The sequence below is a fragment of the Artibeus jamaicensis genome, unplaced genomic scaffold (assembly GCF_021234435.1).
Source record: "Artibeus jamaicensis isolate MK-2021 breed Jamaican fruit bat unplaced genomic scaffold, CSHL_Jam_final contig_373, whole genome shotgun sequence".
Classification (NCBI taxonomy): Eukaryota; Metazoa; Chordata; class Mammalia; order Chiroptera; family Phyllostomidae; genus Artibeus; species Artibeus jamaicensis.
Window position 1 is genome coordinate 1,722,808 of NW_026521807.1, and position 26,911 is coordinate 1,749,718.

Consider the following 26,911-nt stretch of genomic DNA (forward strand, 5'->3'; position numbering starts at 1 on the left):
GTGAGACCAGAGTTCAAGTCCTATTCTGTCTCTTAGTAGTCATGTGACTCGAAAGACATTACTTAGCTCCCCTGAGCCTATCTCTTCCTCTGTAAAATGGGCCTAAGAGCACTTATGTCATGGGGCTGCTGCAGGATAGACAGTTATTCTTGTAAAGCATTTAGCGTGGCCCTGGCACACGGTGAATGTTTAGTTCCTCCTAATGTCACTGATGGTTCGACCTGGAATTGGAGTTAGAAAGGAAACAGGTGTGTCAGCCAGGTGACTGAGTAATAAGGGTGACAGTACAGCCGGTAGGAGCCTGGCATCTGGAGGTGAAGACTGGATTTGTATCTCAGCTCGGCTACTTAACAGCTGCATTCTTGTACAAATTACTTAACTCCTTTCCATGTCAATTTCTTTAGCTGTAAAACAGGCATATTATTGGGTTGGCCAAAAAGTTCTTAGTGTTTTCTGGAGAAGACACGTTTCTCATTTTCAACAGTAACTTCATTGATTTGGATATTTTGAGTATGTTGGCTGTCTCCTGCATGGTATAACATTAATTCTCAATTAATGACTCAATTTGATTGCTATCAACTTCAACTGGTCTACCTGACCATGGAGCATCATCCAGAGAGAAATCTCCAGCACGAAACTTTGCAAACCACTTCTGACATGTTTGATCAGTCACAGCACTTTCTCCACAAATCTTTTGTATGTTTCAGTTGTGTTTTTACCTTTCTTCAAACAATAAAGCATAATATGCCTAAAATGTTGCATATGTCTTCCATCATCAGTATTAACTACATAAAAACTTTGATAAGTTTTGATAAGTTTTAAAAAATACACACTGATATGACAGCTTTCACAATACAGTCTAACAAAATTGTTTTGAATGAAGTTAAAAGCTAAGTGCTACTAGGGCCATCTTATGGAAAAAAACAAGTGAACTTTTTAGCCAACCCAATATTAATACCTCCTTGTGGAGCTGCTATAATAACATAAGAATGTATGTAAAGTATGTATGTACGTGGTACATTTTAAGAGTCCAGGAAAGACAAGGGGTAGGGGTGTGGCATTGAATAGATTTGTCCTTTCCATCTGTATTGGCAGTTTTACAAGTAGAAATGGAAACATGCAGCAGGGAATTAGATATGAAAGGCCAGGGTTTGGGGTGGGGCAGAACACCACGCTGGAAGTGTTCAGGAGCCATGGGCCCAGAGGTGATTACTGTGGCTCTTACCAGTAGATGAACTGAGAATGAGCGCAGACTCTGGCCTCAGCAGACAAGTACAGATGTAGGACAGTCTGTAAGGCAGATGGCTGGGACTCTTTAAACAGTGTCAGGGGGGAAAAGTAAGGGGGATGTTCTAGAATAAAAGATTATAAAAGGGTTATAGTCAAAAGTAATATAGTAACGATGGAGCCTATTTTTTAAATAAAGATTAGACATTCTTGGGACAATTGGGGAATTTTGATTAAGGAGTCTATATTAGAGGCTGTTAGGAAATTGTTTATATCCTTAGGTATGATAATTGCACTGTAATCATGTAGAACAATGTCTTCATTCTTAGCAAATACATACTAAAATACTTGGGGATGAAATGTCAGGTATGTGTGGGGTGTAGGGAAGAAAAGGTAAATATGGCAAAATGTTAACAATTGTTGAGTTCAGGTGGAGGGGAGATACGGATATTCATTGCATTAGTCTTTCAACTACTTCTGGATGCTTCAAAATTTTCAGTATATAAAAATATGAGAAAAAAATAGACCTAAGAAAAATCGTTAAGGAACCAGTCTATCATGAAAAGGAATTCTCTACAGGAAAAGTAGGTTCCCCCTACCAAAGGAGAAATTTCACGAAGGGAGAGATTAAGCAAAATGAAGTTTGAGTAAATCATTGTATTTAGCCACTAGGGGATAAAGGTGGCCCTGAAGAATCCAGTGTAGCATGGAAAGCTGACCATCGAATGGAGGAGACAAAGAACAGGGAGGAAGAATAGGTAGGACCACCTCTGTTGGACGGTGGTTCAGCTGACAGCATCCAGGCTGGGGAATTCATTCTTTTCAGTGCAAGGGAAACTGGGCATTTCTGAGAAAGAGGAAGTGTGGGGAAACAGAAGGGAATAAGGGGAACAGAGGAACACGAATGGAGCAAAGAGCCAGTGAAGGTGGAAAAGGAATGGATGTAAACATAAAAGGAGGTTCCCTCAGGTGCGAGGGATGCTGCCTTTGACCCAAAAGTGGGCACTGGAGTCAGGTGGGGAAGGAAGTGCTCTTCGTAGCAATGAAGGATAAAGTCATGTTTTCCTGGTAATGAGGCAGGTGTGAGGCAGAAAGTGAGGACATTGACCACAGCTGCCAATGGGTCTGAAATGGGATAGAAAGCGGCTGAGATGAAACAGAACAAGGTGCACTTGGTATTGTGCAAACTGGGGAGAAGAGTAAACAGAGGGCTTCTCGGGACTGCTATGCCAAGGCACAAGAGATAATGAGGGTAAAGAGCAGTTGTGGAAACTGAGTGGGCCCCCTTTTCTGAACTTGATGCTGGGCAAAGATTGCTCATCAAAGATTTACTTACTAGGAAATGATTAAAATTCTTCCTTTCAGATAAAATGCTTTACCATTATGTCCATGGACCCTCTACCCTCGGTTGTCCCAGCTGGTGTACAGGCACGTGGTGTGGTAGTCTTTGGTGTGTAAGGAAGCTTCTGTCCTTTTAGAGTCATCAGGTGGAAGGCCAGGGGAGATTAAGGTTCCATGGGCGGCTGGAGCTATCATTCCCAAAGGCATTAGGAGGGAAACGGCTCCCTGCACGATGCCCACTAAATGCCAACAGCAAGGGGGCAGCTGGAGCCTGCGCTCTCAGGCACCCCAGATGACCCCAGGATGGAAATGATTTTTGGTTTTGTTCAGGCCTCAAGCGCTTTTCAAGGCCTCCCATTGGAGATCCGATTCACTAGGAGGCAGCGGGCCAGAGATTCAGCTCCCAGGTGAGGCTTAAGACACTGGTCCGTGGACCACACTTGGAGTACCGCTGGCATGGAGTGGCGGGAGCGACCCAAACCTACAGCTGGACCTTAGTGATCATGTAGCCGTCCTTCTCCCCCTCGGGCTCCTCTTTGAGAGGAGTCTGCAGCGGAGCGGTAGTCAAGGCGCCTTCGCGACGGCTCAGTTCCCGCAGCCGCGCCTGCAGCGCCTCCTTCTCGGCCTGTAGCTCGCGCCGCGCCTGGGCCGCAGCTCGCTCCTCCTCCTGCAGGGCCCTGCGCCTCCGCTCCAGGGCGCGCTCGCCCTGCTCCACAGCTGCCTCGCGCCGCGCCAGCTCACGCTCTCTCAGGCTTCCCCGAATGGCCAGCGCGCCCATCTGCTCCAGCAAGCGCGCCCAGTCGCCTTCTGCGGCCGCAGCAGGGCCGGGCTTGGGTGGCGGTGAGCGGCGTGCGGCGCTCTTCTCCAGTTCGCGCCGGTGCGCGCTCTTCAGGTGCCTCCACAGCGCCGGGGTCCCCGCGTGGAAGCCCGGGCCTCGGCTCACCTGCTCCCCGCACAGCCGGCAGGTGGCCCAGTAGCCTGACGGCTGTCCAGGCCGCGCCGGGGCCAGGTGAAAGTACCCCCAGGCCTCGGAATATGGCGCCCCCAGGCGGCCCGCAGGCGCCGGCTCCAGGCCAGGAAAAGGGCTGCCCAGCGTAGCTACATTGTCCTGCCCACCGGTCTCTTCCATGGTCAACACCAATTCGTCCCTCCTCATCCTTTTTGCAGCATCTGCATACAAGAGGGGAGAAGAGGTAAGAATAACAACAAATTTTACAGAGAGAGAGATATACACCACTCAAACAACTTCTACAATTATAGTTAGCCTGTGAAGAAACCATGCCTTCCTTTATTACAGCTAAAAATTCTACCGTTAGTTTTTGGTAGATACTTGGGTTTCCTTTTTCAGTATTATTAATTATTGATTCCTCAGGAAAAAAATGTTAAAAATGTTCAGCCCTCTTTTCTTAACTAAGAATTCTCTTAGAAATGGGTCCCAAGCTAATGAGTACTGACACTAAAATTGGGACACCAAGCTTCTTAAATGAAAAGAACTAGCTATGTAAGTGCTATGTGCATATATTAGTTTTAAAATTTGTTTATTTTTCAATTAAAGTTGACTGACATATGATGTTATATTAGTTTCAGGTGTGCAACATAGTGAGTAGGCATTTTCATAACTTGGGAAGTGAGCACCCTGAATACTCTGGTACCCACCTGACATCATACACAATTATTACAATATTACTGACTATATTCTGCATGCTGTACCTTATACTCCTGTGACTGTTTTTATAAGAAGCAATTTGCACATCCTAATCCCTTCCCACCTTTTTACCCATCTCCACAACTCCCCTCCTACTTTGCAACCACAAAAATGTTCCCTGGGGAAAAAAAGTTCTCTGTATCTATTAGTTTGTTTCTGTTTTGTTTACTTTGTTCTTTAGATTCCACATATCAGTGAAATCATATGGTATTTCTTTCTCTATCTGACATTTCACTTAGCATAAGATCCCCTAGGTCCATCCAGGTTGTCACAAATGGCAAATTTCATTGTTATTCATTTGTCCATTGTCAGAAACTTAACTTGCTTCCATATCTTGGCTAATGTAAGTAATGCTGCAATAAATAAGGATGCATATATCTTTCTGAGTTAGTGTTTTGGAGTTCTTTGGATAAATACCCAGAAGTGGGCTTGCTGGGTCATGTCGTAGTTCTATTTTTTAATTTTTTTGAGGAACCTCCAAACTGTTTTTCATAGTAGCTGCACCAATTTACAGTACCAATAATGTACAAGGATTCCTTTTCCTTCACATCCTCATCATCACTTGTTATTTATTTATGATGATACCTATTTTGACAGGGGTGTGATCATATCTCATTGTGGTTTTAATTTGCATTTCCCTGATGATTAGTGATATTGAACATCTTTTCATGTCTATTGGTCATCTCTATGTCCTCTGTGGAGTAATATCTGTTCATGTCCTCTAACAATTTTTCAGTTGGATTGTTTGTGCATGTGTGTGTTAATTTGTATAAGTACTTTATATATTTTGGGTATTAACCCCTTATTGGATGTGTCTCGTGAATATCTTCTCCCATTCAGTAGGTTGTCTTTTTGTTTTGTTGATAATTTCCATCATTGTGAAGATTTTTTTAGTACTCTCCTATGTTTATTTTTTCGTTTCTCTTTTTCCCAAGGAGACATGTACAAAAAAAAATCACTAAATGCTACATTAAGAGAGTTTACTACCTAAGTTTTCTTCTAGGAGTTTTAGTTTCAGGTCTTATATTTAAGTCTTTAATTCATTTTGATTTTTTTCCTTGCATATGGTGTAAGAAAGTGATCCAGTTTCATTCTTTTGCATGTATATGTCCAGTTTTCTGAACACCATTTATTAAATAGACTCCCTTTACCCCATTGTATATTTTTTCTCTGCTATGATGTATTAAATAACCATATAGGCTTGGGTTTATTTCTGGGCTCTCTATTCTGTTCCATTGATCCATGTGTCTGTTTTTATGCCCATTCCATGCTGCTTTGACTATTATGCCCTTATAGTATAGTTAGATATCATGTCAGGTGATATCTCCAACTTTATTTATTTTTATCAAAATTGCTTTGGCTATTTGGGATCTTTTATGATTCTATGTAAGTTTTAGGATTATTTGTTCAGCTTCTATGAAAAATGTCATTAGTATTTTGATAGAGATTGCATTGAATCTGTATATTGCTTTGGGTAATGTGGACATTTTAATGGTGCTAATCCATGAGCACTGTATATTCTTCCATTGATTTGTATCTTCTTCAGTTTCTTTAATGTTTTATAATTTTCCACATACATGTCTTTTACCTCCTTGATTAAAAACTTATCCCTAGGCATTTTATTCTTTTTGATATAAACATAAATGGGATTCATCCCTTAATTCCTTTTTCTGATAGTTTGTCATTGGTGTATAAAAATGCAATTCAGTTCTGAAAATTAATTTTGTATCCTCTTATTTTACTGAATTCACTTATTTGTTCTAATAGATTTTTAGTGGACTCTTTAGGGTTCTCTGTATATAGTATCATGCCATTTGTACATGACAGTTTTTTCCCTCTCCAATTTGGATGCGTTTATTGCTTTTCTTTGGGGGGGGGAGTGTCAATTGCCATGGCTAGGAGTTTCACTACTATGTTGAGTAAAAGTGGTAAAAGTGGACATCTTTGTCATGTTCTTGATCGTAAGGAAAACACTTTTATTAGCTTTTTATTATTGAGTATGATGTTAGATGTGGGTTTGTCATATATGGCCTTTACTATGTTGAGGTATATTCCCTCTATTCTCACTTGGCTGAAAGTTTTGATCATAAATGAATGTTGGATTTTGTCAAATGCTTTTTCTGCATACATCGATATGATCATATGATTTTATTCTTCATTTTTTATGTGCTATATCATGTTAATTGATTTGTAGCTATTAAACCAAGCTCACGTGCTGGGAATAAATCCTAATTGATCATGGTGTATGATATTTTTAATGTATTACTGAATTTGATTTGTTAATATTTTGTTGAGGATTTTTGTATCTATATTCATCAGGGATATTGGCTTATAATTTTCTTTTTTGTTTTTCAAGTGTCTTTGGTTTTGGTATCAGGGTAGTGCTGTTTTCATAAAATGAATTTGGGAGGCTTCTCTCCTCTTCAATTTTATGGAATATTTTGAGGCTAGATATGTTTTGAATGTTTTATAAAATTCATTTGTGAAGCCTCCTGGTCAGAGGCTTTTGTTTGTTGGGAGTTTACCGATTAGTGGTTTGATTTCAGTAGTAGTTATCAGTGTCTTTAGGTTTTGGGGTTTTTTCCTGATTCATCCATGGAGGGTTTTATGTTCCCAGGAATTTACCCATTTCTTCAAATTTGTCCAATTTGTTGGCATATAATTGTTTGTAGTATTTTCTAACATGTGGTCCATCCTGGAAAAAATGTTTCAGGTGCACTTGAAAAGAATGTATAGTCATCTTGTCTAATGTGTCACTTAAGGCCACTGTTTTCTTGTTGATTTTCTGTTTGGATGACCTACCTATTGATGTCAATGGGCTGTTGAGGTCCCCTACTATTACTGTATTACTGTTGATGTCTCCCTTTATGTCCAACAATATTTACTTTACATATTTAGGTGCTCCTATGTTGGGTGTGTAGATAGATATTAATGAAAGCTATATTTTCTTGTTGTATTGATCCCTTTATCATTATGACATGCACTTCTTTACCCCTTATCACAGCCCTTATTTTAAGTGTATTTTGTCTAAGTATTGTTATCCCAGTTTCAAGAAAATTTCCGCTTGCTGAGCGCGGGCCTGGGAATCAAGCAACCACGGTTTGATTCCCAGTCAGGGCACATGCCTGGGTTGCAGGCCAGTTCCCAGCAGGGGACACACAAGAGGCAGCCATACATTGATATTTCTCTCCCTCTCTCCTTCCCTTCCCCTCTAAAGATGAATAAATAAAGTCTTTTAAAAAATTTTTCCACTTGCAAGAAATATCTTTTTCCATCCCTTTACTTTGAGTCTGTGTGTGTCTTTCAATCTAAAGTCTTTACATTTTGCTTTTTTCTCCCTGATTCATCCATGGAGGGTTGTATAGTCAGCATTAGTATAGGTCTTGGTTTTCTAATAAACCATTTATTCACATTATGTCTTTTAATTGGAGCATTTAGTCCATTTACATTTAACGTAATTATTGATAGGTATGTCATTATTGCCATTTTATTGTTTTCTGATCATTTCTGTAGTTCTGTTCCTTCCTTAGTCTCTTGCATGTTGATGACTCTCTAGAGTGTTATAATATTGGATTCCATTCTCTCTCTTTCTTGTAGATTTTTGGTTTGTGACTACCATGCGTTTGTCATATATATCAAGATATGTTTATGTTGGGTTGGCCAAAAGGTCTGTTTAGTTTTTTTTCTGTAAATGAAAGACACATTTTTTAATCTTCACTAATTTTATTGATTTGGATATTTTGAGTGTCAGTTATCTTCCACTGTTGGCTTCTAGTGGGTAGAGGCCAGGGGTGCTACTAAACATTTTCCAATGCATAAGACAGCCCACAGCAAAGAATTATTTGGCTAACATATTAATAGTACCAAGAAACTTTGCAAACCACTTTTGACACATTCAACCAGTCACAGCACTTTCTCCATACACCGCACAGATCTTTTTTGTGTTTACCTTTCTTGAAATAATAAGGTATAATACACTGCAAATGTCACTTATTTTCTTCCATTTTCAATATTGAAATGGCTGCACAAAAATTCACCAATTTTGATATTTCTTTTTAAATTCACACTGATATGACAGCTGTCACAATACGGTATAACAATTGTTTTGAATAAAGTTAAAGACACTAAGTACTACTAGAGCCATTGTATGGAAAAAAGTAAACGAACTTTTGGCCAACTCCATAGTAGTCAATTTTAATTGATGGTTGCTTAAGTTCAAACACATTCTAAAATCACTTCACTTTATACTCACCCCTCCGTGTTTGTTTTTGTCATTATTTTTTACTTCTGTGTGTGTGTGTGGGTATCCCTTAATTTACTATTATAAATACATGTTTTCCCCACTTTTGCTTTGTAACTTAATACTAGCTTTAGAGTTGTTTGACCCATTGCTTTTACTGTATGTCAGTGAAAATATTTTTCTTTCCTCTGTTTTCTCATTCATATTTTAGATTTTTCTTTTTCTACTTATAGAAGTCCCTTTAACATTTCTTTTAATACTGGTTTAGTAGTGATGAACTCCTTTAGTTTTTTTCTTATCTGGGAGACTTCATCTCTCCTTCAATTCTAAATAATAGCTCTGTTGGGTAGAGTAATCTTAGTTGTATGGTTGGGGGTTTTTTCATCACTTTGAAAATTTTGTGCCAATTCCTTCTGGCCTGCAAAGTTTCTGTTGTGAAATCAATTGACAGTGTTATGGGTGCTCCCTTGTAGGTATCTAACTGCTTATTTCTTGCTACTTTTAAGACTCCTGTTTGTCTTTAATCTTTGGCATTTGGGCTTCTTTGCGTTCATCTTGTTTGGGACTCTGCATTCCTGGACTTGTATATCTATTTCCTTCACCAGATTAGGGAAGTTTTCAGTCATTATTGTTTGAAGTAGGTTTTCAGTTTCTTGCTCTCTCTTCTCCTGCTGGAACTCCTACTATGCAAATATTAGTATACTTGATGTTGTTCTAGAGGTCCCTTAAACTATGCACTTTGGCTGGGGGATTCTTCTTTTTCTTTTTTGCTATTCTGATTGTTTTCTGCTACCTTGTCTTCCAGATAACTGATTCAGTCCTCTGCTTCATCTATCCTCCTGTTGATTCCTTCTAGTGTATTCTTCATGTCAGATATTGTATTCTTCATTTGATTCGTTTTTTTATGGTTTCCATCTCCTTTTTGAAGTTATCACTGAGTTCATCTATTTTTCCCTCAAGTTCACTGAGCATCCTTATAACTCCTATTTTGAATTCTGTCTGTAGTAGACTGCTTGTCTTCATTCTGTTTAGTTATTTTTCTGGAGTTTTGTCCTGTGCTTTCATTTGGAATGTCTTGTCATCTTTTCATTTTGGCTGACTCCCTGTGTTTGTTTCTGTGTATGTAGATCTGCTACATCTCCCAGTCTTGTTATAGTGGCCTTGTGTAGTAGGTGTTCTGTGGGTACCAGTGCTGCAGTCTCCCTGGTCCCCTGAGCTGGCACTCCAGGAGTGTCCCTTGTGTAGGTTGTGTGTTTCCTCCTGTTATAGTGAACCTCGATTGCTGGTGGCATGTTAGTGGGTGGAACTGACCATCAGGCTGAGGGCCACACCATGACCACAGTGGACAGGCTCTTGAGTGGGGGCTGACCCCATGAGGTGGGAGTCACTTTAGTGTGGCTCTGGTGCCAGCTGAGTCTGCCCTTTGGATATGTTGTTTGTGGAGCTGCATGGGTAGTTCTCTGTGTGGTCTGAAACCAGCCACCATGTGTTGGTGATGGAGCCTCTTGGGAGGACTCTGGTGCAGACCAAGATCAGCTTCCATTTCTTCCAGGCTTGGGGATGTCTGGTGGGAGCTACAAAGTGATCTGTGATTAGCTGTTACTTGTGCTTGGCTTGGACATGCTTGGGAGAGGCTATGCTATGAACTGAGGCCAGCTGCCAGTAGTGCTGCGGTGGGGACCCTTGGGTGGGCATTGAAGTCAGCCACCACTTTTTCCAGGCTGTGGCCCCTACGCTGAAGTTATGTTCCAAACACTGGCTGCAGCTTATGTAAGGATTGTGGTCACATGATGAGAAGAGTTACAATGCAAGTTGAAACCAGTTGTTCTTTGTGCTGGGCTTGGGGAAGCAAGAGGTAGAGAAGCACACTGAGGCCAGCTGCTGTTTGTTTGGGTTTTGTGGATCTTTGAGAAGTTTCAGGAAAGTTCACAGTATTAGCCAAGGCAGCCCACTCATGTGCAAAAGCCACTGGATGTGGCTTAGGTGGCTTGGTTGGGGTGGCATCTCAGGGAATCAGCAGGGCTGGGTGGTGTTAGCCAGGTTCATGGAGAGCACAGATTTGGTACCTGCCTGCATTGCGGGCTTGGTGGGAGGATTGCTCAGCCCAGGAACAATGGTTCCTGCTAGCACTTCCATTCTGGGGAGTTGCCCTGATCTCTGACCCTCTTGCCCTTGCCCCGAAGCTAGTCAATTTAGTTTCTCCCTATATGTCTCTAGCATTTGGGGGGCCGCTGATCTTGCACTGGAACCCATAACAAGTGAGTTTGTGAGTGAATACATGTACATGCCTTTTGAGAGGATGCTTGAGTCACCAGAAGCCCCACATCTCTCTTGACTGTAATTCCCACTGGTTTTCACAGCAGGATGTTGTGGGATCTCCTCTTTCTGGGGCTGGTGTACTTGGCTGGGGAGTTCACTGTGTGGCTGGGACCCCTCACTCCTTACAGGAGATCTCCACAACTGAGATATTCTTCTAGATTCTTGATCATCATGCTATTTGTGTGGGACCTACCTGCTCCATGTCTCTGTCCCTCCTACCAGTCTCATTGTGGCTTCTTCTATATACATTTAGTGGTAAAACTTCTGTTCAGCTCATCTTCAGATGGTTCTCAGTGATGGTTATTCTATAATTTAATTGTAATTCTGATGTAGTCATGAGAGGGGGTGAACACAGCATTTACCTACTCCTCCATCTTGACTGGAAGTCCGCTATATATATTTTTAATTAGTCTTTTCTGATCTCCTATTAAAAAGTTATTGTCACTGGGGGAGTAGGCTGGGATGGGAGTAAAAGACAGAAAACTATATTTGAACAATTAAATAAATACATTTTTTAAAAGTTATTGTCTCTTTTTTCCATAATAAGAGCAAGGTTCCCTTTTGTAGTTTCCGTGTTGCAGAGTAAACTTTAGAAATGAGCAGAAAAAGACTTTTAGGAGTGGAAAATTAGTTTCTTAAACTTCAGGGGTGAAAGTGCTAGTAGTGAACAGCCTTTTAATAAAGTTTCAACAGGATACTTTGTTCAAGATAAAAGTGTCTTCATTTTGTGATTTTTAAAAAAAAAACTTTAAATTTTATTTTTCCATTACAGTTTATATTCAATATTATTTTATGTTAGTTTTAGGTGTACCATTTTGTGATTTTAAAAACAATGTTTATGAGAAAATCGACAGTACTAAAAGCCATTAAAATATTTTAAAATTTGCACATTTAGGAAAGAACAATATACAAAGCAACTTTCTAAACTTTTACCTTTAAATTAGTTGGCAGGCCATGTCCTGAGGGTACTGAGGTCCCTGCCATTGCCTCAGGGTTTCCAGCCAACCCAGGTTCTCGGGCAGAAGCAGTGCAGCATTAGCCCTGAGCTTTGAAGGACAATCCACAGTACTAGGAGTAAATTCAGAGTAGAAGAAATTCAATTAAACAGCCTTAAAGATAGAAACTAGAAACACTGGTTAACACCATGTCCCTCTGGTGTTCGCTTTTTCAGACCCTTTAATAAGTAAGTGTTTGAGTCATATAGCAAATAAAATTGATTTTCCACATTGCTCATGCCAACTAACTGGTCCCCCTCTCTGTGTATTTGAAAGATACATAGGTTGGACAATATTTTTAATTAAGAAAAAAGTAAAGAAAAAGAATAGCTTCTTGCTTTTCCCAACAAAATATCTGTGTCAAAGGGATCCAAACACTGCGTGGTGACCATCACTGCAAAGACTCTTCCATTAGGAAAACAATTTACCACTGCAATAACCCATCGCACAAGGGGGGTGGGAGAGGTGAAGTTTATTCTTTAGGAAATAACCTCACAAAGAACCAAATGCATGATTCCAGACAGACTTGCTTTGAAAGTGTAAAGATCCTGAGAGAACACAGGACAGGCTCTTGGAACTCATCTGAGAACTTATTTCAGGGGGGAAGTCAAGGCCAAGCTGGGAGGATGCTGCACAGGGAGGTTGCTAATGCTCCTTCATACTGCCAGGATTTGAACCAGCAGCAGTGAGATGATAACGTTTCAGAATCTCATTAAATGCAACGATGAATGACAGAAGACAAACATGAGAACAGGAGAAATAAGTAGCAGTATCAATAGAATTTACTTTAAGATTTTAATTCAATTGCTAATAGCCTTGTTACAGATGAATTACCACTTACTAAACCTCATTATTTCCTTTCCCATTAAGCAAGTCTACTTAGGATAAGTCATGGCATTTAACATATCTCTCTCATTTTGAAAAAAGATAATGAATTTACAAGAATAAGCAAAAAGGATAAGTACCAGGTCTTTTTAAATAAAAGAAATAGCCAGTTACATATCTTCTGATCCAACAGGCATTGATTTGAATAAGGTTACTCATGATGATCGATTAGTATAAAAGCTCTTTAGAAATTAAAGGCTAGATTTCCCCCAAGAGATTAATTAAATTACTGAAGTCCCCAAAGTGGGAGTGGGAGAATGAGAGGAGTTAGAGACCACTGCAAGAACCATTTTTAAAAATTTATTTATTTAGTTATTTGAGAGAGGGGAAGGGAGGGAGAAAGACAGGGAGAGAGACATCAGTGTGAGAGGGAAACATCGATTGGTTGCCTCTGGCCTGTGCCCCAACCTGGGACTAAACCTGCCACCCAGGCGTGTGCCCTGACTGGGAGTAGGACTGGCGACCTTTTCCTTTGCAGGACAATGCCCAACCAACTGAGCCACACCTGTCAGGGTGGATTATTTTTTTTCTTATGATTAATAAAAAGAATGAGATTTTAGTCTTAGGAATGCTTTTTGTTATCCATCTATATCTTAAAAATTTCTACACTTCTTTTTCCTTTGTTTATAATACCATTTTTTCCTACATTTGAATCTAGCTTTCTTTAACTATCAGACATACATAAAAATAGGCTGAATAGTATAATGCATTCCTACTTTTACTGGATATATGAAAAGAGATTTAAAGTTTTTCTGTAGTATCAAGACTATCACTTCGCATTCTGATACGCTTTCTTGAGCTGGGATTGAAAATTGCACATAACTTACAGACTCTGTTACCTGTGCCGAAGTCTGAGAGTCCCCCCAAAAGTGCCAGAGTGACCAATTATTGTCATGCTTTACTCCCCTGCAAGATGAGTCTGGGTCTGCAAAATCTGGGATGCTTAGAGGAGTGCCACTGACACAGGCACCATCTTTTGTAAGAGTGAAGGTGGAGACAAGGGTGAGAAGCACTAATTTTGATGGGCGAATCCTTTAGACTTAGTAGAACATCTAAGCCAGGGACAAGCAGCACCACAAATGTCGGCCAGCTCAGCACTGTCCCTCCAAGGGTGACAGAGGGACATCCTCTGCCTTGGTAGGCCTTTTCTCTTGGAGGTCTTAACCAGCGGAAGGCAGCACGGTGCAGAACTGCCTCACCTTCTCAGTCCTCCGCACATAGCTACATTCTGGCTCAATACAATCTTTGTTCAGACTCAGTAGTTAAAGAGAGACCAGCAGTCTGGGACTGCCTGTCAATAACGGCCTGCCTATCTCTGCTAAACAGTCCCTGAGCTCATTTCAACAACCCCTTTAAGTGCAGAGGGAGCAAAGCCTTCCAGTAAACCACCTCGGCTTGGAAATGAAGCCTTAAACTCTTCAGCTACAAACCTAATACATGTAGAACTCACACAAACTTATAAGGAAGAGACAAAAAACCCAATAAAAAATAGGCAAGAATTATGAGTAGGTGAAGGACTAAGTATAAAGTCAAATGGCCAGGACACTTGTGAAAAGATGCATAACATCACTTATATTCAGGGGAGTATTGTTAAAGTAATAATGAAATCTCATTTCAGATCCATCACAGTAACAAAAATGAAGAGGTCCATCAGCCAAAGCTGGAAGAGGGGTAGAGAAAAGGGTACACTCATGCATTACCAGTGGAGATATGAAGGCTTTTAGGAAAGCAATCTGACAATTTCTACTGTTTAACAACAAATTTAATCAGAAATTCCACACATGGGAATTTTTCTGAAAAATTAAAAGTATTAATGTGTACAGTCATATGTATACAGTATTATTTAGTATGACAAAAAGCTGGAAACAAAGGAATAACTATCAGTGAATGGCCGGGTAAATAATACATGGTCACTGCAGGGAGTATTATGCAGCCATTAAAAAAGATGGATTGGAGCTCGGCCAGATGAGCTAGAGGGGTTTCTGGAGGAACTGTTCAGTTTCTTTGGAGAAAAGTACATTTCGGAAAATTTAATGTATGATCTCATTATTATTAAGCAATATGCAGATCTGTATAAGTATAAAGATAGATAAGGAAGAAGACATATTATGGGCTGTGGGGTTGACAGCTGATGTAAAAGGAGGGAGAAGGGTTAGAGATAAATAGAAAAAGGAAGGAAAAAAGTACAAAGCATGCATGTGATCATGTGTATACATTTAGGCAGCATATGTATATGGCAGGACCTATACATAAATATATAAAAATTACAAAACATTCCTCATGCATGTGAGGTCAGGCTGGACTAGGTCATCTTAACTCTGGAGGCTGGAGGGAAGAATCCTGTGAGGCAGTAGTGCCATCTGGCCCTGGGGGGATGGGGTGAGTGGGGTTGTTCAGTTTTGGGTGGTTCGCTGTGCCCTGCCCAAGCAGGACTTTCTGCATCCACAGGAGCTGCAGGATGCCATGGGAGAGAAGCCCGCCTCACTCATCCCTCTCCCGGGCACAGGGCAGGTACTCCGGACACTGCATTAAATGCAATCTCAACTCTGTTTCCTAGACCCAGTTCATCTGAATCTCCATATCTCTCTTTGTCAAGGGATGAGATAAGATTATCTGTCTCTAAACTGGTGGCTGACATCAGATGACACAAGTGACTCATTGTTGGACTTCCCAGTGCTATATAAATTCAAGGCATGAACACAAGAAGCTATCAATATTTACTGCACAAACATGCCCACATTTAGGTCTTAGTGGCTAAAAGGCAGTGTTATTTTCCTTTTGACATTCTATTATTCAATACAGTAAGTAGGTAGTTTAAGTTGGAAGAATTCTCATGAGGATTTTTGAATACGAAAAGCAAATAAAGAATCATAGATCCACCACCCCTCCCCAGCCAAATGTATTTTTCTCTTCCTAAATTGACTTTCATGTAAAATATGTTACTCATTACTCAGGTAGAAGATAGTAGGGAGGTCTGGTTAGCAGGAGCCCTGTGATATGCATTTCTTCCTTACCAAGTACTTAACAGAAAGCACATCCATGAACTCGATGGCTAGTTAACAAGAAGAAAATGAAAAAATGAGAGGTCCCTTAATTTCTCTTTAAATAGTTTTTAAACCATCAGAGAAGTGCCAGTGAATGTCAATATTTTGCCCACATCCATTTACCACAACTCTTCTTTCACTCAAATGCTCATTTCAACACCTGCACCTGCTCAGGGTCAGGTGTCTACTTGCTGCCCAGGATGCCAAGAGGATAACCATATAGTCAGTTCCCGCCGTCTGGAAGCTCACCATTGGGTGGTGAGAGATGCTTCCAGCAATAATTCTGATATGTGTGGTAAAGTTTCACTTAGGGGGGCGGATTCCATCACATGGTGTCCACACTGGGGAAGGGGTGGGTCTTTGGGCCCTAAACACAAATGTTCCTGGTTCCTGCAGGCACTGCTGCTTCAGCCTCCCTTCCCTTCCGTGCCCACCTCAGGGCACAAAATTCACAAAAACACTTTACCACTAGTGCTGACTCATAGAATTCCAATTCTTTAGTCAAATAGCTAGGCTTCCAAGCTCCTATTTTAAAACAACATTTCTTGAAACTAAATAAAAGCACTGCTGCCATGAAATTAACAGTGGAAATTCTTCAGCCCAATTTCAGGAGAAAAACAAGCTGGAGAAAAAAGTGGTTTTTAGTTATGCCGTGGAAGGTGAGAGAGTAGCAATGCTGGTACCATGTCTCTGAACTGTCCTGTGAGTGAGTTTCATTAAGAATCCCATATCTGGAAGAGACAATAAGAAGTCTAAGCCTGTGGAAGAAAATAAGTTTACATTAATTACCTTTGCATTTGTAGTTCTATTTGAAGTTCTATTCTTCTAATAACCTATCAGATTAAAACCTAGATTCCTCAGTATGTTCTCCTTGAATACTAATATAGAAAATAAGGGAAGAGATCAAAACCTGGGTGAATAATTTGTATAAATATGATAATACTTAGTATACAACTATGACATTAAGATCATGCTATAGACCACCCGTAAAAGTTCACTATAGTATTTTATACTTAATGTTTGCACACATACAAAATACTCCACAGGCTAAAGGCCAAAGAACCAGGCAACGTTCTCAAAAAGAAGTAGAGAGTGGATTGCAGCTCTGTTCTTCCACTGTCAAGGCTAATCACTTCATTTGGATTAATCCACCAGAGTTTTAAACAATCATGTGTAGGTTGAATCTGGATTTAAGCTAAGGAATTGACACTAATGTGAAATCTACACAGACTTGTATAAAAACACTAAAATAATTTTGTCCACCAGTAATTTAAATCAAGGCAGAACATATTAATTAAGACAAATAATTAGCCTTGACAAGGGAAGTATCAAAGAAACCATAATTCATTTATGTTACCTGTCCAACTTATGTTGAAATATTAGTTTACTGCCATGTATTAATCTCTTTATAAAGAGATACAATTAGGAAAAGTAGTCTGGAATCACCAAGCTTAATTTTAAAAGCCTGTAATGAAGTTTAAAAGCAAGTAAAAATGCCTCCAAATTGTAAGATGTGGCTATCTGGGTCAGGGAATAAAGGGTCAAGTATGAAAATATTTAGAAAAAGCTTAAAGATGGACTGTAAAAAATTTACTGGACCTGCAGCTGTTTATTTGGTGAATCAGAGATGCTCTCTAAATGTCATTAGCCAAACTCTTAGATAACTCTGCTATTAGCTAAAAGGCTCAGAAGCATTCTCTATTAATGCATTTTTTAATGAAAATCCTAAAGTGGACCTTTATTTCAGTCCTTCATTACTTTGTATGTTCCTTAAAAAAGGGTGGTGATCCATTTTATCTTGTAAAAATGCATAACTTCATATCAATTAGAGGGATATTAAGCGGCACTTTTGAAGGCTTTTGTAACAGTAAGATTTTTAAATTGAGAATTATCTGGTTTTGGCTCTTGGCCTTTTTGCACATTGTTGAATACTTTTTATTGTGGGTCGCCTAAAGCTATTTTTGGCCAAAAAGGATATACAAATAATGAAAAGTGCAAAAAATAGTTACCTTAATGATATCACTGTATTAAGCTATTTCTATGACAGTTTCTCTTAAGACACAGTCTCTGTAGTCTGGGCTGATGAGAAGTTCAGAAGGTAGCAGCAAGTACCTACTCTTTTCTTTCATGGAGGGAGAAACAAGCTTGCCTGGTGAGCTTCAAGGATTTGGTTAGTGTAAGTAGTTACAGCAAATGGGTCCTGTACACCCGGGAAGGATCAGAAAACCCTTTTGTGTGGGCGCCCGGAGGTGGGGGCAGGGCAGGGCTCTGGTCTGAGCATCTGGCTCGCGCTGGGCTTCTCCTCCCCAGAGTGGGACGCAGTGAGCAAGTCTCCACTAGAGGGAGAGGGTGCGCACCGGTGGCAGCCTGAGCGTAAGGAGGCAACGTTAACAAAGGGAGAGCAGAAGATTCTCCGTGCTCCCAGTCACTTTTTTGAGAGGATACTGTAGAGAAGGAGAAAAACGAGGTCCTGGAAGAAATTAAACGGCGCCATTAAGCAGAAACCAGGGCCACAGCATCCTTTACAACAACCCCAGCAAAGTGGAGGAAGGGCGCAGCCTGCACCCAGGGCACAGCGAGCTAGTGATACCGGGGCTGCAGCGTGAGAGGGCCGGGCTCACCTGTGGCCCAAGCCTGGGGCGGCCCCTGCGGCTTGGGGGGGGCCCCTCCCCCCTCCCACCATGACACCCCCAGACCAGGCCTCGGGGAGGTTCCCCGCCTTGCCCTGGGTACTCGCTGCACCAGCCTCGAGTCCCACACTCACTCCATCATCCCCGGAGCTCGGAGCATGGCGGGAGGGAGGCCGGTGGCATTGGACTGCTGGTCTCTTGCATAATCCTCGCAGACATTTTGTCCGGAGCGGAAACCTCCGCGCGTCCCCCTTAAAGACACAGCGCTCCGTTCTCCGCATCTGGTGGGGGTGGGGGTGGGGGGGAAGGGGGAGCAGTAACGTGTGAACTATAGTTAAAAGAACTGGGGAGTCACTCCTAAACCATCTAGGACCCTGAATGATAGATTTATGTTTGTCAAGCTTTAGAAATGAAACAACAGTTTAGTGATTTTTTAAAAATGTAATTTTTGTTCTGTCCCTTTCCATTAACCTTCTAAGACCTAGATTCCTGTCTTCAGTCTCTGAATGCAGCTTGCATCCTTTCAGGTTCAAGGTGTGTGATGGCACAAGTTAGAAGAAATTCCTTGAACCAAGGTCTGGACAGGTAAAGGTAGGTAGGGCTCATTGGTGTTGACTAAAACTTAGTAACACCAGCAGGGTGTATCGGTCAGCTTTTGAGACATTGTATTCAAGATTTACAACAAAGATTTTTTTTTTTCCAAGCAAATAGCTTCTGCTGTTGGCAGCTTTGGCTCCATTCCACCAGTTTCCTTTATTCCAGGCCCCACGTTGAATTGAAGGTCAGCTTTTTGGAGACACACTCACTGTGTGCTGGCACCAACTGTGAGGGAAGAGGAGTCCTGATTTTGGTATTTGCTATTTCTATAATAGCAAATGATGTTTAGCAAAAAACAGTTTAATAAGTGTCTTGCGAAGTTTCTGGAAATGTAGCAATCAGGTCTCACCACGGTCACATGCTGCTTTTTAAACAGCTCACTTTCTGTGAACCTCAATTCTGCTCACATTCTATTGGCCAAAGCAAGTCACGTGACAAAGCCTGCTGTCAATGGGGCCTGAAAGTACACTCCTGTCATTAGGGAGCCTTGTAAAATCATATGACAACGGGCAGAGATGGTATAATCCTCTTAAAAGGACAGGGAATACTGGTCACAATAATGTAATCCACTTTCCCTGCTTTGGTTCAGGGAAATTTTTTTTTAACCTCATCTTTTCTAGAAAGTAGAGATTCGAAGTGCATTAAAGGAGTTTTCACTTTACCATTCCAAGAAAGGTTTCAGAAGAAGAAAGTGGTTGGGAGTCTTCAAAGGGTTAATTTTCAGTGTGGTTAACTATTAGGTTAATATGTTTCTTCTCATTCAAGGGAACACTGATGGCTGTGAACATCTGATTGAAAGAAAAGCAAGTAATATAAATTAATTAGGTTAAAGACATCTCTTATTCATGGTTTAATTCATAAACAAATGTTTAAAGTTTGTTGTATCTGCTAATCCTTTTAATGAGAGACTTTAAAAAATTATATTGTTTTTTTTTTTTTAAGATTTTATTTATTTATATTTAGAGGGGAAGGGAAGGAGAGTGGGAGAGAAACATCAATGTGTGGTTGCCTCTCATGAGCCTTCTACTGGGGACTTGGCCCACAACCCAAGCATGTGCCCTGACTGGGAATTGAACCAGTGACCCTTTGGTTCAGAGGGTGATGCTCAGTCACACCAGCCGGGGCTTAATGAGAGACTTTTTACTTTGAGTACCTTAAACATCCATTTGGCTTTAAACTGACCATGTAATGAGATACATGATATTTTCATCAGTTCATAAGACAGTTTTTAGTTAAGTGCTCATTATGGGCAAAGCACTACCTTAAATTTGAAGAAGAATCTGGAGATTCAAGAGATCATTCCTAACCTCAAGAAGATTATACTTCGGTACGATAGACAAATGCAACTTCAAGAAGAAAGTGAAAAATGATGTAAGAGGAAGCACTGTGGTGCCACCCCAAACTGAGAACAGCTACATTTTCTTGAAGGTGGCAGCATTTAACCAAGACCTAAAAAGGGGTAGGATTTGGATTCCTCGAATATTTATTATCCTAAGAGGGTGTGTTTTGGATTTATTTTTAAAGTCCACAGAAAAGGAGCTTGGCTTTTCTGTGTTTGAGTCAGTGCTTATAATCCAAAATCTCTTCCTTGATGTTTTATATTAAATTTAAATCAAATTATAAAATACTTCTCAAATATCTGAGAGCTTTTTTTTTCTGCCCCACATTTTTTGTTCAGCTTTTAGTAAGAAAAACACCTTTTAGTCTGTATTTTGGTAATGGCAGTTCCCCTAACTTTCATCATGCACTTAACTATAAAAAACAGTTAATTTTCATAAGAAAACCTCATTTCTATCCCATCCCCTGGAGGTGGGCAAAGTGTGAGAGTGTGCATTTTACTGATAGTGCAGAGTATTTACTCTCTAGGTTCTTGCCAGAGATTATAGCTTCAGAATCTGCTGTCTAATTCTTACCAAAAACCCAGTTTGAGAAAACTATTTATGGAAATTCCCTCAAAAACATGAAATTACAGAGCAGCATACATGGACCACACTCTTCTGATGCATCCTGTGTGTGCTTTGAATTTGTAGTTTTCTTGTGATGCTTTTGTCTGGCTTTGGTGTCAGAGTAATACTAGCTTCGTCAAATGAGTTGGGAAGTATTCCTTCCTCTTCTGTTTGTGGGAGTTTGTGAAGAACTGGCATTAATTCTTCCTCAAATGCTTGGTAAAATTTAACAGTGAAGCAACCTGGGCCTAGGCTCTTCTTTATGAGTAGTTTTTTTTTTAAATTACTAATTCAGTTTCTTTATTTGTTATAGTTATGTTCAAATTGTCTATTTCTTCTTGAGTCAGTTTTGGTAGTTTGTATCTTTCTAGGAATTTATCCATAATCACCCAAGTTATCTAATATGTTAGTATATGCTTGTGCATAGCATTCCCTTATAATCCTTTCGATTTCTCAGGTTGATAGTAATGTCTCCTCTTTCATTTCTGGCTTTTTATTTTTTAATTTAGAAAAATTAAATTCATTGGGGCAACATGAGTTAATAAGATTTTATAGTTTTCAAGTATATATTTCTATGATAGCCTGTGTGTTGCATTGTGTGCCCACCACTCAAAGTCAAACCACTTCTCTCACCATGTGTTTGGTCCCCTTTACTCTACTCCACCCCCCCTTCCCTCGGCAACCACCGTGCTGTTGCCTGCGTCTGTGAGTTTCAGTTTTGTCCCACATACTAGTGAAATCATATGGTTGTTAGCTTGTCCTGAGTGACAGACTCTACTTAGCATGGTGTTCTCAAGGTCCACCCATGTCGTCCCAATTGGCTGTATTTCGTCCTTCTTATGACCGAGCAGTATCCCATCGTACGCGTGTGCCAGGTCTTCTCTCCCCAGTCCTCCAACAAAGGGCACTTCGGTGTTTCCGTGGCTTGGCCACTGCGGGTAATGCTGCAGTGAACACAGGGGCGCCCATATCTTTGTGAATACATGTTCTCAAGTTTTTCCAGGAAGGTACCCAGAAGAGGGGTTTCTGGGTCATATGGTGACTTTATTCTTAATTTCTTGAGAAGCTTCCATATTGTTGTCCACAGTGCCTGTACCAGTTTATGTTCCCACCAGCAGGGAATGAGGGCTCCTTTTTCTTCACATGTTCTCCAACACTTGTTGATAATAGCCATCTGTGGCTTTTAGATGTGCTTTTAATGAGCTGTCCCTTGGGGTTTATGTCATTTGCCTTCAGTGAGGCACCTTGCGGGAAAGAGCTGAATGAAACTTATTATCAGAGCTAGTGTCCTGATGTCGTTCACTGCCATTGCCCACCGATTCCCACAGTGTTTTTTTTTGTACCCAGAGGAGACCATTCTCTGATCCTGAGTGATGAAAAGCTCTGCGTCCCCTGAACAAATGGGATCATTTCATCCCGTGGGCACTGTACAGCATGCAACAGACTGCGTCCTTGCTTTAGCTGCTAGGAAAGCTAAGAGTCACATATGGGATGCCTGCTCTATTAGTTTCCTAGGGCTGCTGCAGCAAAGTACCACAAACTTCAAGGCTCAAAGCAATAGAAGATTATTCACTCACAGTTCTGGAGGTTAGAAGTTCAAAACAAATGTGTCAGCAGGGCCACACCCCCTCTGACATCTGTAGGGGAAAGTCTCCCTGGGCCTCTACCTGTCTTTTGGCAGTGGCCAGCAGTTCCTGGCTTGGAGATGTATTACTGCAGCCTCTGCCTCTATTGCCACACAGCACGCCCCTTGTGTGTCGGTGTCTACATTTCCCTCTTCTGATAAAGACACCAGTCATATTAGATGAAACCCTACCCTGACGGCTTCATCCTAATTTGATTACATCTGCAAAAACCATATTTCCACGTAAGATCACATTCACAGGTATCCGGGGTTAGGACTTCGACATCGTTTTTGGGGGAGGGAGCGTGATTCAGCTCATTACACAATGTCACCTTTTCTGTATGCTAATATTTTATTCCTCTACCTCTATTTTCTTTTCATTATGATTCCATGGGTTACTTAGATTTTCCTTAACTATATGCGTCTTGGCAGGGCCTGAAAGAAAGAAGGCAGAATGGAAGGAGGAGAGGAGGGGGAAAAGGGAAAAGAGAGTTTGGAAGGAAAGTTTGCTCCACAAAAATCAGACATGGAACTTGGGAACAGAGTTGTAGGAATGGGGGATGGGAGTGGGCAAGATGGAAGGGACAGTGCTTTTGTTGTACGGGCCTCATCAAAGCCTTAGAGTTACTCTTTTGGGGGGATGAAAACACTAGTTACCAGCTGCCTACAGCTTTGCTGACATAGAGAAAAGTTGGAAGGTAGCTTGAGGAGCCGAGGATTGGGAGAAACGGGGTACGACCTAGCAACGTTTAATGCCCACACTAACTGGCACAGTGTGGGCCTGGGTTTTGTGGTGCTTAAAAGGTTATACAGTGTTGAGGACCCAGGTATTGGAGTTACTGGGGACACTTTTAGCTGAAATTTTAATAAGCTATTCTGAAAGTCTGTCATGCTAGCTACTTCTGGGCGTACATCTGACCCTTGAACATTGCAGGAGCTAGGGCTGCTGGCTACCACACAGTTGAAAATCTGCGCATAACTTTAGACTCCTCCAAACGTAGTAACAGTTGTCCCTCAGCATCCATGTGACGCTGGTTTCAAAATCCACAATGCTCAAATCCCTTATATAAAATGGTGTAGAAGAAGCATACATTTGTCCCTCCATATCCACGGTTGGTTGAATTCACAGATGCAAACCCCAGGGATGCGGAGGGCCAGCTGTATGTTTATTGAAAAACAAAACAAAACAAAACAAAAACCCCCCTACATATAAGTGGACCCATGCACTTCAAACCTGTGTTGTTCAAGGGTCCACTGCATATTTTTATTGGATCAGCCAAAGCTACTGTATAAACAAATATTCCCACTTTCATCTCTTCCATATCTTAATCCAGCACAGGCGAGAATCTTAATCCTACAGCACCCTGAGAGTTACCATCACTCCACTTACCACCAGAAAGGAGGTCCTGGTTACCAGCTGGTGGGTACTGCAGGTCCAGAATCCCATCCTGAGGTTTGGAGGTTCAGCGGTCTTAAGCTTTTACTTTCTAGGGCCACTATGGTACCTACATTCCTAGTTTGGGTTCCCTGAAATGTTGGAACTAAAACAAGGACTAGGATGCAGGTAGTTTGAGAGGTGATCACAGGAAGCAGGACTGGGGGAACAATAATGAGAGCAATAAAAGAAATGCATGCTGAAATAAAGAGGCTTTTAAAAACTATAAATAATTGTGTGTCTTTTAAATAATGTATTTTATATTTGTAATTACAATTGTAACAGCAGTTATTCTACAGGATGAACTGTTTTTAATCTTTACCTCTAGGCTTTTTCAGACCCAACTTCCTCATTTTTAAACTTTCTCATTTTCTGTTATATAATATTAGAAAAATGTTAGTATAGTCTTTATTTTCATTTCATAAAGTCTGTGTTATGCTGGTTGTTGACTTTTGGCTTGGGGACTAGTGAAATTTTTAAACCTTATCTTTGAAACTTGATGTCTTCACTATAATGCTATATGAGGAGGGACACAACCAAACACAGAAAAACTGGAATTATCTTCTGGAGGGCGGGACCCTTGTAGTACAGGCTTCCCCTGCTCTGTGAGTGTTCTAGGAAGCCATCTGTATCAGCATACCAGCTGGCATTGTTGTGAGAGGCTGCATTCAGCTTCAGTGGATTCTTTTTTTGAAGACTCAACGCGTTTACCCCTCTCACGACGGGTGATTTACAGGTGCACCTGCCCACACTGCTCTAAGTGTTCAGCAGTTTCTGCACCAAAACACCAGTCCCCTCTGCTCCACCCTCCTGAAAAATCACCTGATCTCGCCCCCAGTGACTTTTTTTTTTGTTTCCTCAGATGAAAAAAATTTCTCAAAGGGAAACATTTTGCTGGATATGGAAGAGGTGAAACAAAAAAAAAATGGCAGAAGCGCTAAAAGGCATCAAAAGCAAAGAGTTCAAAAACTATTTTGAGCAGCGGAAAAAACATCTCAATAGTGTGTTGCATCCAATGGAGAGCACTTTGAAGGTGACTGAAGTTTAAACATGTAAGATTAAATACACACTTTTTAATAAATAAATTCCAAATATGTTCAGGTCCCCCTCATGTATGCAAGTCTCCTTTTACTTGAAACATAATCAAGCTTGGAGTTTATCCTGGACATAATTTTAAGCAAGAGAGTTATATAGTGGGATTTATATTTTAAATGCACCACTTCAGGGCAGTAGGGGGAATGTGTTTGAGAAAAACAGACTAGAGGTAAGTACCAGTTGGACCGTTGCAGTGTTGTGGACCAGAACTGAGATATTTTTAAGATTCAGCCTGTTTAGTATGTAGCAGGAAGGAATAAACAAGAAAATCGATGGATAATGGAATTGGTTGAAAGTAACTCCAATGTGGTTTGCAGTTCTCGTGGCTCCCTGGTATCTTTTACTGGCCATGGTGTCCTTGAGGAGACTCAGCTTCAGCTCAAAGGCCACCATCTCTGTGGTACTCAGCTCTAGAGAGTCCTACTCCCCATGTGACATTGTCCCGGTCTCTGCAATCGGAGGGAAACACTTGTAGTAGAAATGGCTCCCTTTCTACGGGAATTCTGAGAGAGGCATTAGACATTGAGTTCTATTTCTCAGAACTATTAGGAGGAAATAGTGTAAGAATTTATCTCAGAATTTTACCCCCTTTTCAGAATCCATTAGTCTCTCCTCCTGCATTTGGTTATGGTTTATGTGCATCCGTTCACCATAAGCTGTTGCGTGCCTGTGACTGTGGGGGGCTTGCAGGTTATCTGGGCAGGACCCACTTGCTGTCATTTCACGTCTTTCTTCTCCTAGGGCTGAAAAGTGCCCCGTAAAGCCCCACAGTGCACTTCCTGGCTGCTTCACTGAGCCCCACATTTGCGATTTCTGGTAACATGCATATAGTTGAAAGGACAGTCAGAATCAAACCTACCTGCTGTGGGACACCAAGGAATGTTTATGTCTAAAAGTAGAGACTACTTTTTTCTTCTTACCACATCTTGAGAGAAAAGGTGAAGAAAGAAGAAGAGAAAAGACCAGGCAATCTGAGGGACAGCACTGCAGGCCTCCCCGTCTTCCTGTTCGTACTCACACACAGGGGTCTGCAGCTGAGGCTTATGCTTGGGAAGCAGACAGAGCAGGAGGAGACATGGAAAGAGAGGTGGGCGGTAACCCTGCACAGGCAGCCTTGTAGAATGCTGCTCCGGCGGTCTTTTGCTCAGAGTGCTGGCAGGGGTGAGAGTGGGGGAGGAACTCCATACTGCTTGTTTAAAAGGCCAGTGTGACCAGAATGACTGGTTAGAGCATCTGGAGGCTTATTTCTCTCACCACAACTCCAAGAGTCTGTGACCCCAGCTGTGGGCAGGGTTGATGTGACCTGACCCTGGTGATGAGACATTCTCCACAAACCTCAGAGTTTTTTCACAAACTCCTTTTGCCAAAGGAAAAATACACACTTGTCCAAAAGAGCTGGTTTGGCTATTTTCTGAGATAATCATAAAGGATAACAACAACAACCAGCACACAAAACCCTTGATTTTCTTTTGTGTCTGCTTTGCGATAGGAGAAGAGGAAACTGTTGTATGTGGGCCTTTGGGATGCAAGCAGAAGTCTGACCCACAGATGTAGGGATTGTCATCCCATCCTCAGACACCGGATCAGAATGCTGTGGCCCGCTGGTTTTGGCTGGGTCTACTTGGTATGATCCAGCCTACCTGGATTTGTGAATGATGGAATCAGTCGAGAATCTTCCTCTCTGCCCAACCACCTCATTCTCAGTCCTCTTATGAAGACTTTGTAGACTATGCCAGCATACAAGGACCTCTGTCACCCCAAATTCCCCTGCTCTCCAAGTCGGTACCATGTATATACATATCGTTTCTTAGAATCTAGCCTCGTCTTT

General features: G+C 41.2%; 2 protein-coding genes and 1 non-coding gene across 6 annotated transcripts in view; 1 reads left to right on the forward strand and 2 right to left on the reverse strand.

Moving 5' to 3' along the window:
• The window catches only part of AGGF1 (angiogenic factor with G-patch and FHA domains 1), a 73,545-nt gene extending 48,621 nt beyond the window's left edge, over nt 1-24,924 (forward strand). The window contains exon 15 of the mRNA XM_053664438.1: nt 24,851-24,924. The gene's annotated coding sequence lies outside the window, so the exon portion shown is untranslated. The remainder of the gene's footprint in view (nt 1-24,850) is intronic.
• ZBED3 (zinc finger BED-type containing 3) lies at nt 1,870-18,622 on the reverse strand. 4 transcript variants are annotated; one of them, XM_053664441.1, is made up of 5 exons: nt 18,521-18,622; nt 18,202-18,226; nt 16,546-16,940; nt 11,766-11,900; nt 1,870-3,738 (listed from the first exon to the last, which is right to left on the reverse strand). In XM_053664441.1, exon 5 carries the CDS (start codon nt 3,722-3,724, stop codon nt 3,050-3,052), a length of 675 nt encoding a protein of 224 aa, XP_053520416.1. In that variant the 5' UTR covers nt 3,725-3,738; nt 11,766-11,900; nt 16,546-16,940; nt 18,202-18,226; nt 18,521-18,622; the 3' UTR covers nt 1,870-3,049. The 4 variants fall into 4 exon arrangements, with proteins under 4 accessions (XP_053520416.1, XP_036999606.2, XP_036999607.2 ...); XM_037143711.2 differs by having other exon boundaries at nt 16,546-16,634; nt 17,766-18,226; XM_037143712.2 differs by lacking the exon at nt 16,546-16,940 and having other exon boundaries at nt 17,766-18,226.
• On the reverse strand, nt 13,789-13,926 carry LOC119048182 (small nucleolar RNA SNORA47). The gene has a single exon (XR_005082286.2). It is a non-coding gene; the product is annotated as a small nucleolar RNA SNORA47 (small nucleolar RNA).
• Nucleotides 24,925-26,911: the final 1,987 nt, after the last annotated feature.

Bases quoted from the DNA above. Each gene is read 5' to 3' on its own strand.
- ZBED3 (XM_037143710.2), bottom strand. From the start codon at position 3,724: ATGAGGAGGGACGAATTGGTGTTGACCATGGAAGAGACCGGTGGGCAG.